The sequence below is a fragment of the Condylura cristata genome, unplaced genomic scaffold (assembly GCF_000260355.1).
Source record: "Condylura cristata isolate star-nosed mole 26May11 unplaced genomic scaffold, ConCri1.0 scaffold00002, whole genome shotgun sequence".
NCBI lineage: Eukaryota > Metazoa > Chordata > Mammalia > Eulipotyphla > Talpidae > Condylura > Condylura cristata.
The window spans coordinates 60,566,096-60,579,660 of record NW_004567103.1 but is presented as its reverse complement, the minus strand read 5'-3'; the positions used below and the strand labels follow the sequence as shown (position 1 = coordinate 60,579,660).

The window sequence follows — 13,565 nt, the reverse complement described above, 5'->3', positions numbered from 1 at the left end:
GTATAAAAGAAAATACCGTGTTACTTGAGTTTGTCTTGACAGGATTATTTCCACTTTGGAGGAAATAATATGAAGGGGATAAGGGTACATACTAAGGAGGAGGTGAGAGATTAATACCAGTATTATGATTTTGGCAAGCAGGAAACAGTCCACACACACACATCCGGAAAATTCCTTCATCAATGAGTATATATTTATTAGACACTTAATAAGTATAAAACCCTGCACTAAATTCCATGGGGAACTTAAAAAAATAAAGGTCCAGCTATTTCATAAGCCTTTGTGTCTACTATGTACTCAAACTACTATATAGGGGTGAGGTGAAAATAAAGTGATAAAAAGACAAAGTTCCTGCCAGCATGGAGACCACACATAGTGGGGAAGAAAATAAGAAACCAATGAACACAGGCCTCCCTGGTGGCACAAAGGGTTAAGTCTCAGCACTATGAAGCTATCACAAGCCACTGAAGCACAAGTTTGATCCCCAGCCAGGAAGTTGGCCCACATGGCACAACAGACCTCTCCTGTCTAACCTGCTGCTCCTTTCAGCAGTGTATTTTAGTACATCTGCCTTTTCTGCTCCCCACTCTCTATCTGGTGAATCCTATCACACACACACCACCTCAGACCTATACCCCAGCTCTTGTAGGCATAAATAAATAATTTTTCTTAAAAAAAAAAGGTTATTTTAAAGATTTATTTATTTATGCCTACAAGAACTGGGATACACGCCAGAGGTTGGGGGGAGGGAGAGGTTTGCGGGTGTGAGTGAGAATTCATCAGAGACAGAGTGGGAAGCATAACAGGCAGATCTATTGAAGTACACTGCTGAGGCGGGCAGTGAGTGAGACAGTAGAGGTCTGCACTACAGGAGTCACCTCCCTACCCGGGAATCTTTTAACTTGTGCTGCAGTAGCTGGGGAGAGCTTCATAGTGCTGCACTTTAAACTGCTGTGCCACCAGAAAGGGCCCTGAAGTAAATCTTTTTAAAGAAAGAAACCAATGAACAAAGTATTATGAAATGCTGTCACAGGAGGAGGGGGTATCTAAGAGTCCAGGTTTTCCATACCATCCGAAAGTACGGAGCCTTCTATGAAACTGGTTTAAGCCAAAATGGCGGCATGCAAAGACGCTATTACCATCACTTAGTACTGCAAATTTTGTTAACCTTCCCAGTCCCAAAAAAAGTCTACCAAATCACATCAAACAGCACATAAAAGTTAAACTAACAATAATGTATAGTAAAAGAAATGATATGATACATACGCATACCTCATAAAGTAGTTCCAAGAAAGTGACGGGACCACACTTCGCTTCTCCAAATGCACTCTGACCGCTGCTGTAAAATAAACGCTTAACGCTGGTTTTGCTTTTCGACTTTTGTCGTAAAACCAGATTTCTTTCAGTAAGCAAAAACATACTAATGTTGAGCTTTGTAAAGTCAAAAGCGGCATACTTGGACCTTAGAAAAACAGGGGTTGCCTATATATAACAGAGGCACACATAAAAGCAACTGTGAGGGTCAGAGCCTCCCAGGAATTTTTAAAATAGTTATGTATTTACATATACAAGAGCAGGGTGTAGTCCAGAAGCTGGAGGTGGGGTAAAGTGAGGACCAGAATAGGCAGATGTACTGAATAGGGCTTGGCCAGGTGGTTCAGGTCCCTGGCCTGGGCTCAAACTAATTGTGATATGTAAAACCGAGTTGTAGTCCCTAGTCCACAAGTGGGTTTACTGGAACATGTCTAGCATGGCATTAAAAGGCCACATAATTATTTTTTACCTTGGTGGCCCTCCCTCTTCCAGACTGGAATGTTCTTAACTTTACTCAGAACTCTGTTATTGGCAGGGGGGGGGGCAAAGCAGGGGAGGGGAAAATAAAGTGAAAAAGACAAAGTTCATGTGTGGAATAGAGACTACACACAGTGGGAAGGAAGATAAGAAACCTGAACAGGAGCTTCCCTGGTGGTTAAGTCCTTTCCTCTTGCTCTTTACCTTTGTCCAACATGATCTGGAACTCCTACATCTTTTTCTTAATTTTATAGCAGCCTATTACCTGCAGCCTCTTTGAAGAACATCAACTTATTCTAATTAAAGGATAGGTTTTCTCACAATGGCACCCGTACAGCAGGTTCTGGCTTTAAAATAGTGTGGAATTCATATCACCTGTCTGCACATTAATAACATTTAAAAGTTAATGTTAATAAAATCACCACCTCTTTTGACAAAAATGTTTTTATTAAGAATGAAAATTTGTTACACAAATAGCATATTATAAACATATTAACAAACTCTAAAATAGGCAGTACATAAAAATGTCTGCGTACCTACTTATCTCAAGCAGAAGGTGCTATGCCTATACTTGTAAATCAATTTATATTTATTGTCCATCAGATCAGAGTATGCCTCAATATTCTGATCCTTTCAGAAAAAAAGAACTGCTATTTGAGCTGACAGCGAAAGCCTTGTAAAGTATCAAATATTTCTGCCACTTAGCAATTTATTAACTTGGCTTCAAATTCAACCTGTCCCAACTTTATAAAAACGGGTCTGGGTCCTTGAAGTATTTTTTCCTTTGTAGCTGACAGGGTTAAGTTTTGTCAGTAGAGGGCGCTGGACAGCCATCAGATGAGGAAGAGTGGAAGAGTCCCATTCCAGCTTTCACCAGTTGGTGGGCTCTTTGTAATCTATCCAGTACCATTAGTAAGGAGGTATCCCCCAGGTAGCTGCTATAGGGACAGCTTCTCTACTGCCCAGGCACCAGGACTCAAGGATTTTCGAGCACTCGGTGTCTTTAGGGCATTATGCGGAACCCAAACACCAGTAGCTCCCTCATCCATCTCGTGCACAATGTCAGGCATTTGTAATGGAGTTTCCTTTTTGAGATCTCTTCTGCTAATAGATTCCTCCTGAACTCTAGACAAATTTCCAGCAAGATCCTCTGGCACAAATGCTCCAGCAAGGTCAGAAAACAATGATGGGAGGTGGGTGAGAGGAGCAAGCATTCCTTGGGTATTCTATCTAAACTGTAATTTATATCTATCATTCTTATATTTTTAGGGTCTTCTTCATAAACTGTAATTTATATCTATCATTCTTATATTTTTAGGGTCTTCATATTCTAAGTCAACTCAAACAAAAATAGTTAATCTGTTTAGAAATAGCCAAAGAATCGAAATTCATAACATGCATGCTGGGGCAGACCATAAATAAATAAACAAATATTGGGGTGCCTGTTCACATAGAAAAGGGGGCAGCAGGAAAGGCTGTCCTGAACAAGAATTCATAGAATGAAAGTAAGTACCCCGGGGAAGTGACAGCTTCTCTTTGATTGTGCAGTAGCACTTCTCATTAGCAGAGCTATTGCAGGACAGGATACATCTTCCTTGAGCCATCAGTAATGTCATTTTTGGGAACATAAGGATAGCCTAACATTAGGATATGCAATAAGTAGGTGAGCCCATGAAATAATGGTGTAATAATGTATAATAGCTCCCTCTACAGGTCTTCCCAACTCCAATTTCAGTAAAGGTTTCCTTACTCTGTTTTTACTTATTAACCAATTCCTCATTACATTGTAACATAGTTCTTTTTCATTTATGTGATATCTATCTCCTGAATGAACATACACTAATACAAAACTAATAATGATATAAAAATGAAATGTCTTTTTAAATAAAAGGAAATTTTTCAGACACTTGATATGAACAGCAGTTTCCAGGACAATACAAAAAAGTGTTCGCTGATACAAAAAATAAAGAATTGTATTTAAAGAAATGAAACTTGCTTGCATATTTGGAATTTAAATGACTAAGAAAAATGACAACACATACAGAGATTTTCCTACACCTTTTTACTGATTAAACAGTTCAATTATCACAATCTTGTCAATGATTTTGAGATTAAGTTTTTCTTTTTTTATATTAGCCACAGAGGGCACCTATGGTGCCAAGATATGTGTAATTCACTAGTTTTTGTTTCTGAAAATTCAAAGCTGTAGCGAAAGTGAGATTTTGTCACAGTTTAGTGAGATGTCTTCAAATTTTCATACCTTATATGTCATCTTTGTATTCAAATCAACTAGGTTTAAACACAGTCCATCATTTTCTAGCTGGAAAACCTCAAACAAGTTTTTAATATATTAGGTTCTACTGTGTTCCTCTATAATATAACAATATCAATGCCAATAATGAAGGATTAAATGAGATCATGTGAGCAAACCTAATATAATACATGCTATCATCACTGATCAATTAATAAGGGAAAGCAGCAGCCACAATCATTGCTATCACTGGGCTTTTATAACCTAACCTTTTGACCTAGTAATTTCATGACCTCTTTTTTAAACAAGTAAATGTCAGAAGAAGATCCTATAATGTCAATGTGTGTCTTATAAAAATTAGTTAGAACCTCAAAGTACCTCGATTGTAGCTGTTCACATGCTAATTTGATACTTCTTTTTTCTCTAGCTTCCTTTCCTTCCAAAATAAATGTCTCTTTTCTAAGCTTAAAGTGAAGATCATGTGAAAGTCTTTCAATGAGCTTTTTCACCTGTTTTTCATTGTTTGATTCAGAATCATCTTGTGTACTTTTTATACAAATTGTGGTAATTTCACCATCTATTATTTCCTTACATTGCATATGAAATTTTTTTAATGTGCTTTCATAAAATCTGTGCTTATTTTTCAAATAAAGAAAAATATCTGTGTCAAGAACAAGCGTTACTCCATGTCTGGTAGTTTCAGGGACTGATGGTCCAGGTGACTCCAGAGATGTATTACTTCTCTGTAGACTCCTTTTGGGGCTCTCTCCCTTCCACTTTTCCCCCTCACTGATAAAATTCCTGTTTTCTTCTAAAAGAGAACTTGCTTTTAGTAACAAAGTTTCTTTGAGTCTTTTGAAATCCAGAAATGATCCTTGAATGGAGATTCTTCCACTGGATGTCAAAGGACCGAAGCATAAAGTTGGAATTTTCCTTTTCAAGCCCTTTACCAGGCTTTCTAGGCTGTGCTGACTCCGAAAAACTGAAAGATCAAGGGTCACATTTACAGAGCTAAAAACCTAAAATTCAAAGAGAGAAAAATTAAAACAGCACTGCTGAGTAGAGACTGCATAAGCCCATTCTTTTTCTACCACTTTCTCAGTCACAGCTGCTACTTAAACCAGGCCCAACACTTAACCCAGACTTATTTCTTGTGTCACAGCTGTCCACCAAAGGGACCCCACAATTCGATTGATGCACAATTCTCATCACATCCCCCAAATTAGAGTGCTTTTTAGATACAGAATTTTTCTGAAGCAAAATTTAAGCAGAACCCATAGACATAAACTGTTCTGGCTCTGCCATGTGCATGGAGCCAGTTAAAGAGCAGCTCTCCAAGCCAAAGCTCATCAGGTGGCTGTTCAGAACTCTGAATTTCTTACAGAATAAAGTTTTAAACCGATGCATTGAATTGTAACCTTTTGTTCTTATTTTCATCTTTTCAGACTCTCCAGGAATGTCCCCCTCTTAATGTTCATTCTAATTTTTCTCCCCAAAATAAGTCCTTGATACCCAACCTCATCCACAACAGTACAAAAGTTCATTCACTTTAAATGCAGTAAATAGCACGTATAGAAACAAAAACAACAACAAAAACAGAACAAGCAATAACTAGCTGATTCACAACTTACCTTTTCACCAAAATGAGAGATTGTGAGTTGAGCAGATCCAATCTTCTTTGCTAGATGATGCTTCTTTTTTCTAATAATATTCTCTGCAACTAAGTGGAAACACTGCCATTAGAAATGTTGGTGGCATAATACATTAAGAGTTATCTCAATACCAATAATGACGATTCACCTTGATTACTTAGAAAGCATAAGATTTTTCTCTAAAGTTAACATATAGATATCCCTTTTAGTTAATACATTAAATTTCATTTTATTTGTATATATGACCTAAATTATACTTTTTAGAAAATAGGCATCTCTAGATCAAACAAAAACCTAAAAGTAAATCTGTCATAAGGAGACTTGACATTCTTAAATCCAAACTACCACCTTGTTTTGCCCATCTGTGTCTATGCAGGTGTCTCTCATTTTTCTTTCTTCTTTTCCTAATAAACCTGTCCCTCTAAATGTAAAAAAAAAAAAAAAAATGACAGACACCTCTCTTTCCCTTCCCCTGTGTTCATTCCAGTCCAGACACAGAGACTTCCTTTTGCTATTCTTCAAAACATGCTACCCTACCAGAGAAGTTTTCCCGGCCCTTCAATTAGCCTAGAATATTCTTCTCCTTACTTCATCAATTATTCCCTTACTTCATTCAGGTCTCTGTTCAAATGTCACCTATCCCATGCATCTAAAACTGCACCCTCCACCACAAGTTAGACCTTTATTCACCTTTATATTTTATCATAGCACATGTATTTTATATTAATATAATATATGAGTATATACATATAAAAGTAAACCAACACATTATTTATTATTATGCCACATATTTAATAATATATTAACTAATATTGTTTATAATACTTAAATACTATATAAACATATTATTACTTATTATCTTTCCACCCCCACAGATAAAAGCATCATGAAGGAAAACATTTTGCCTATTTCATTCACTGCTGAATCCTCAAAGCCAAGAGTAACACCTAGCAAATAACAGGTATTCAATAAGTATTTGTGAACAAAGAAATGAAACAACCCTCTCATTCTGTGAGTTACCAATTCAATATATAAAATATAAACTTCCAAAGACATTACGAATGCCTTCAGAAAACAAAAACAAATCCTTCCCACCATGCCATCCTTACCTAAATATCTCATTGACAATGAAAGATTAAACTATCAGTGACAGGTAAACATACTAATAATCCATAATCTCTTGATCTGTCTTTGGGTCATGTCCTCTCTCAAACAGAGCAAAGTCTCTTCTGCTCCTACTTCTGCTTGTTACTATCACCTTCATGAACCTGGCACGGAGACTCAGCTTTCTCTGGCAATGTATTCTCCTCGTTATTACACAGTAAAGAGGGCTGCCAATGAGCTTGGTAGGGTGAATGTGCTCTGCAGATCCAGCTTCCTCCCAGGGATAGGTGTAGACAATAGAATGACTCATCTGATCTCAGCTCTAAATCATGTATCTTTAGTCCTACTTTACCCCTCAAAATTCACAAAGCTGTTATTTTACAGATCATTTTTTGTGGGTTATTATTTCCTTTTCCTGTATTTTACAAATTTTCTATAATAAAATGTATGACTTTTATCCCCAGATATAGACAGATTCAAAATACAGAAAGAAGACTTCAAGAATTGTCCATCTGGGGCCTCCCTGGTGGCCTGGGGATTAAGTCTCGGCACAATATCCACTGTGCCTTGAGTTCCATCCTCTGCCAGGAGGGTACCCCACATATGATAAAGCAGACTTCTGTCTCACCCACTGCTCCTCACAGCAGTATATTTCAGTTGATCTGCCTGTTCTGCTCTCAACTGTGTCCTCTTACCTCCCCCCCTCCTCCCCCCCATCCCACACACACCACTGGCCTACATGCAAAAATAAATAAAACCTTAAAAAAATTGCCAGCCCCGGGGCCCTCCCTGGCGGCGCAGCAGGTTAAAGCACAGCACTAAGAAGCTACAGCCACTTCAGCACAAGTTCGATCCCTGGCCCTGGAGGTGACCCACATGGCAGACCTCTCCTGACCCACCCACTGCTCCCCTCAGCAGTGTACTTCCTCAATCTGCCTGTTCCACTCCCCACTCCATCTCTAGTGAATCCTCTCACCATCCCTACACCTCTGACCTGCACCCCAGTTCTGTATGTATAAATAAGTAAATCTTTTAAAAAAAAAATTGCCAACCCCTAAAGACATTACAACACTATCATAAGTCATTTTCACATATATTCTTGCTAATATGATACCATTTTATACTCAGAATTTTTTAAAGTTACTTTAAACTTTATCAATCTTATGAATCACTTTAATCAAGTTTAATTTTTAATTTCTTTTTAGAAATTTTTTTAAGATTTTGTGGGGGTTTTGCATACAAGGACTGGGTGTATGGCAGAGTTGAAGGGTGGTGAGAGGATTTACCAGACACAGTAGGGAACAGAACAGGCAGATCAACGAAGTACACTGCTGAGGGGAGCAGTGGGCGAGACAGGGGAGGTCTGCTGCACCATTTGAGTCAGTTCCCTGGAGGGACATCAAACTTGTGCTGCAGTGGCTGTGAACAGCTTCATGGTGCTGACTCTTAACCCCTTGTGCAACAGGGAGGCCCCTCATTTTAGAAATATTTTTAAGTGCACAAACATGCTTCGGAAGTACCTCTTTTTTCTCTGAATGTCACATATGCCACTCCCTTGGTTCTTGTTGGATATATTACATCTTCTACAACTCCACCCTCATTCTTAATATCTTGGAAGTGACTCTTCACTAAAGTAATCAGTAAGTGATTATCAAATAGGCCAACCGGAAGACCAGCAACTGTAATTGTTCTCTCAGATGATCTGGATTCCTTGACATTCAAAGTAGATGCCTGTAAGAGAATTAGATACTCTTTAAATACCTGCAATTGGAATTAATAAAGGCCACATCATGTATCAGTGTGATAGGTGACTTTATTCAATACAGGTACTAGTCTAGCTGATTTAGATACTTGAAAAAAAAATGTATTAAAGAAAGATCCTTGAATACAACACATGCAATATAAGCTACATGAACCTGAGAGTTAAAGGTGAATCCTTTTTTAATCAAGAGAAAAACACCAGTTACTGAGTGTCTGGTTTTAGAAAGTTCTAAAATTAAAGAAAGCCACAAAATAAAAGATCAGGAGACATAATATTTTAATTATAATGTAAAGATCAAGTCATCCATACAGAGATATATGTCTGTTTTCTAGATCCCTGAAACAAAAGTTCATAAGCCAAATAAGAAACACGTGTCCGACTTTTTTAGTCATGATCGTGAACAAGTCACATAAAAAAATAAACAAAAACCTGGCGGTGACAGGGCTTCAATGGAGTAAAGCCCGCCTTTCTGCACACATCTAAGTTCAACCACCAAGAATACAAGCTATTTGCAGACCCTGCCACCATGCTGAGCACACAGAATCAAGTGTAAGCAGATCCATCCCTGGATTCACTCTCTGAACTTAGGTTATTCGGTGAAAGGTTTCTGTTTAAGTGTTTTGATTTGTTCACCAGCCCCATATAGGAAAGTGAACCTATATAAATGGCTACTCATGCTTATAGAATTAGTCCAGCCTGATTATAACAGAGCACATACATAATGTATCCTAAATCACCCCCAAGGAGGAAAGGCTTTCTCATGGGCATGATAATGGTTAATGGATTACAAAGATGTTGGAAGCTCTCATTCAGGGGAATTGTTGGTTTTAAGCGCAGATGAGGACCCAGTGCCAAACCATTTCACATTGGTTCTGCCCTGTAACAGAATCTGTACCTAAGCAGGTCTCCACAGGTAACCAGCAATCTATTTCAGACTTGGAGATTGGGAAGACAATCTACGAGTGCAGTGTCCTAGCCATCCTAAGAATGTCTCAAAATGAAAGCAAAAAAAAAAAAGAATAAACCCAGTAAAGGGGTGCAATCAGCATGGGAAATGTTTCAACAAATTTCTGGAAGACTGAAAATACACAGAAGTATGTGCAAGAATAAGATAGAAGGAAGGAACTAACCAGAGTGAGGAAAAACAGTTGCAGTGGAAATGTAACGATCTTCATAGTAGAACCTCAGAAATGAAAAATTACCAAAAATGGAAAGGCTAATTGAAAGGTTTGTAGTAAAGCAATTGTGCCAGTTGTCCCACACCCCCTATCCACCCTCCACAAGTGTAACACCCATCCTTGAGCACGCACATACATGAGTGCAACTAGATGACAAACTCTGGGAAAAGACATTTTACTTTTTTAAAAAGTCTGAATGAGCACTCTGGGGAGAATATGACTTACTAGTGTGGTTGCTGGCACACCAGAGCAAGTTCCCCTCCCTTTAGAGCCTTTGAAGGGGCCCACGTCCAAACATTTTAAGTGTGAACATATTATGAACGGTCTGGGAACTCCCTAGCAAGCAAGAGAGCAAAGCCATCTGGTAGGTTTAAAATCAGAACAGATTCTATTCTGGGAAGCAGCCACACAAAAATGTAACACTTGCTATTAAACCAACCTTTCAACTTCCACAAAAGACCAAGAGCCAACTACAATTTTTGTATTCCACAATGCATAATGTATTCTTCACAAGTCAAGAAAATAATTAAGGCCTAGCATTTGCCCTCTTCTGTATATAAATAGTATTATTATTTCTTTCTGTGAAGAAAACGTAGAATTCAAAAGATCTATGTTTATTAGAAAAAAAGAGCTGAGCCCTCCCTGGTGGTGCAACAGGTTAAATCAAAGCACTATGACATTATTGTAGCTACTGCAGCACTAGTTCAATCCCCAGCACAGTGACCCACATAGCACAGCAGACCTCTCCCAACCACCCACTGCTTGCCTCAGGAGTGTATTTCAGTCCATCAGCTTGTTCTGCTCCCTGCTATGTCTCTGGTGAATGCTCTCACCCCCTGCACCTTTGTCCTGTACCCCAGTTTTGTATGTATATATAAATAAATTAATTTAAAAAAAGAGAGAGAACAGCCCCTGCCAAAAAAAAAAATATACATTTTTGCATCAATGTCAATGACACACCATTTCTTTACTTCTCCCATATATATGCTATTCTGTAACAAGGTATCTAAACTGAACACAAATTTGGCTTGTAGGAGCATTTCTTGCACAGTAAAATTAATGTACCTATTTCCTGGTTTTGAACTCTCACTTTGATTATCTAATAAATTATTTGCCTCTCATTAAGACTTATTTCAATGACCATAAGCAAACAATTATATATAATTTGGGAAAAAAGATAATCCATTTGACCCAGCTAATAAATACATTTTCCTATAGGTTTCAAGAAGATGGAAAAAATACACATGACATTGCACCAAAATGAGAAAAAAAACAATCACAGCACCCTGGTAAGGTCCTTTTATAAACAGTATTTATTGTTTGCATAAAATGTAAACTCTTAATTTTTATTTTTTTGTATATATTTTTTAAAGGTTTATTTATTTATGCATACAAAACTGGGGTACAGACCAGAGGTGCAGATGCAGTGAGAGGATTCACTAGAGACAGAATGGGGCACAGAACAAGCCAACTGACTAAATACACTGCTGAGGGGAGCAGCAAGTGAGACAGAAGAGATCTGCTGTGCCGTGTAGCTCACTCTCCTGGCAGGGACTGAACTTGTGCTGAAGCTGCTGCACAAGCTTTGAAGTGCTGTGTTTTAACCCATTGTGTCACAAGGGAAAGCTCCAACTCTTTCATTTTTAGACTTCTATTGAGTCTACAAAACACCAAAGACTTACATATGATTACAGAATGAAATGGTAACATTCAACACTATCAAAGTAAGAATAAGGGAAAAACTAACAGAAGTTGGGGGGAAAGGAAAAGGAAAAATAATCTCCTCTTGACAGAGAATCAGAAATACTATTAAAATTTTATGTTAGGAAAGCTACAAAAATAATCCATAAAATTTAAAATTATCACTTTACAGTAGGAATCCAATAGAAAATGATGACTATACCCTAGATATGCATTTTCTCAGCATCTCTTTGATTGATTCTCAGCATCTCTCTTATAGCTACAAAAATATGGTAGCAAAATATAACTGTCTGATGCAATAGCATATTTCAGCTCACAGAGTACAACTCAACATTTTGTTTCTTGTCAATTAATCAACTAACAAATACAGGATTAATTAAATGTGTTCTTTACCTGGCTTTATGCTGGGCGCCACAGATAACACAAAGTAATAAAGCACACACCTTGCCTGAAATTCAGTTCCACTACTACTGAGCACTTGGGGTGTGGGGGAGAGAGAATGGGGGAAAGCCTGGATAGTCTTTAGGATAATCAACATAAAGACAAAAGGAATGGGGCCTCTATTTTATGGATAAAAGGGTAGCAGGCACAGCAGTTAGCTATCTCAACTGAGACTAGGTAGGCACAGAATGAGGGAGAACTATTTCTTCACAACAGAAAACAGAACACCCACCAATTTGAAAAAGATATAAAGATATTCACAATAAAATGCTAAAATATAAAATAAGTGCTGTCCAAGATTAGGACAAGAGTAATTATAAAAGATGAATTCAATTAATGTTAAAATTAAATGGAAAAAGCAAAATAAAAGTTCACAGCGGCCCTCCCTTGTGGCACAGCGGGTTAAAGCACAGCACTGAGAAACTTAAGCCACATCTGCATGAGTTCAATTCCCGCCTGCCCCAGAGGAGATCCACATGGGGAGGCAGACCTCTCCTGACCCCCCCTCACTGCTCCCCTCAGCAGTGTACTTCGTTGATCTGCCTGTTCTGCTCCCTGCTCTGTCTGTGGTGAATCCTCTCACCCTCTGCATCTCTGGCCTGTACCCCAGTTCTATATGAATAAATAAATAAATCTTTTTTTAAAAAAAAATTCACAGCAAAAGTAAAAAGGCTGAGGAATGACAATGGCTCATGTTGGGACATACAAAACAGAGTATCTCACTTAAATTAAACTCTATTGGCTATTTGGTTAGGAGTTACATTTAAAAGAGAGTTTCTATAACATTCATAGACAACTATATGTCACAAACAGTAAATGTAAACAAAAATTTCTCCATCCTAGTCTCAAGTAGCACGACACATTTATCCCAAATTAGTTCTCCCTACCAGAGAAGGTGACAAAACAGATTTTTCAGATTTCCAGGGAATTTTAATTGATAGATTTCTGTCAGTTTACTATATCTTGCTTTCACAGGCCAGTAAAATTAGTTTCCTTTTTGCTCTTGATCAAAAGAAAAACATTCAATCAATTTAAATTCTTATTCTACCTCTGCCCTTCTCAATACTAATGCCATCTTTCTTAATTCAAAATATGTAATGTATTGTTCAAGTCAAAGAAACTTCTCATGCCACTAGTTTCACAGAGTACAACAAGCAAATCAGCATTCAAGGCATGGTCTTGGTTTGTAAGAACTCAATAACATGCCATTATATCATTAACTTTCTTTCATAAATTTGAAAAAGTATGGCACTCACTCATAATTTTCTTGAAGTCAATTATGAATAACGATGGCTATTAATTTCTCTTACCCACAATTAAGGTGAAAAAGATGTCTTGGAAACAGTCCTTTTAAGAATTACTACATAGAGACACAGAATTTTGAAACAAGGGCAACATTTTAATTAACGTAGAAAGGTAATGGCATTTTCCTAGTAACAGTGATATGAAACTCTTCCAATCACTGGAGAGAAAGCGAAAAGATGTAACAAAAAAATCGTTGAGTTCATTTCTTTGTAAGGCATTCGTGAGAAATACTTAAGACGTATTCACTGTTTTCATTTATATTTCTTTTCTTAAAAATTAGCTAGTTTTGGCCCTCCCTGGTGGTGAAGCGGGTTAAAGCACAGCACTAAGAAGCTAAAGCCACTTCTGCATGAGTTCGATCCCCGCCTGCCCCGGAGGAG

The 13,565-nt window shown here is 37.8% G+C and overlaps 1 protein-coding gene across 1 annotated transcript in view; it reads right to left on the bottom strand.

Annotated features, from left to right (window-relative positions):
- Nucleotides 1–3,111: 3,111 nt before the first annotated feature.
- The window catches only part of RBM43 (RNA binding motif protein 43), an 11,660-nt gene continuing 1,206 nt past the window's right edge, over nucleotides 3,112–13,565 (bottom strand). Inside the window, exons 2-4 of the mRNA XM_012725013.1 lie at nucleotides 8,319–8,529; nucleotides 5,674–5,762; nucleotides 3,112–5,061 (exon numbers count right to left, since the gene is read on the bottom strand). Coding sequence (XP_012580467.1) covers nucleotides 4,300–5,061; nucleotides 5,674–5,762; nucleotides 8,319–8,529 — 1,062 coding nt within the window. The 3' untranslated portion in view covers nucleotides 3,112–4,299. The remainder of the gene's footprint in view (nucleotides 5,062–5,673; nucleotides 5,763–8,318; nucleotides 8,530–13,565) is intronic.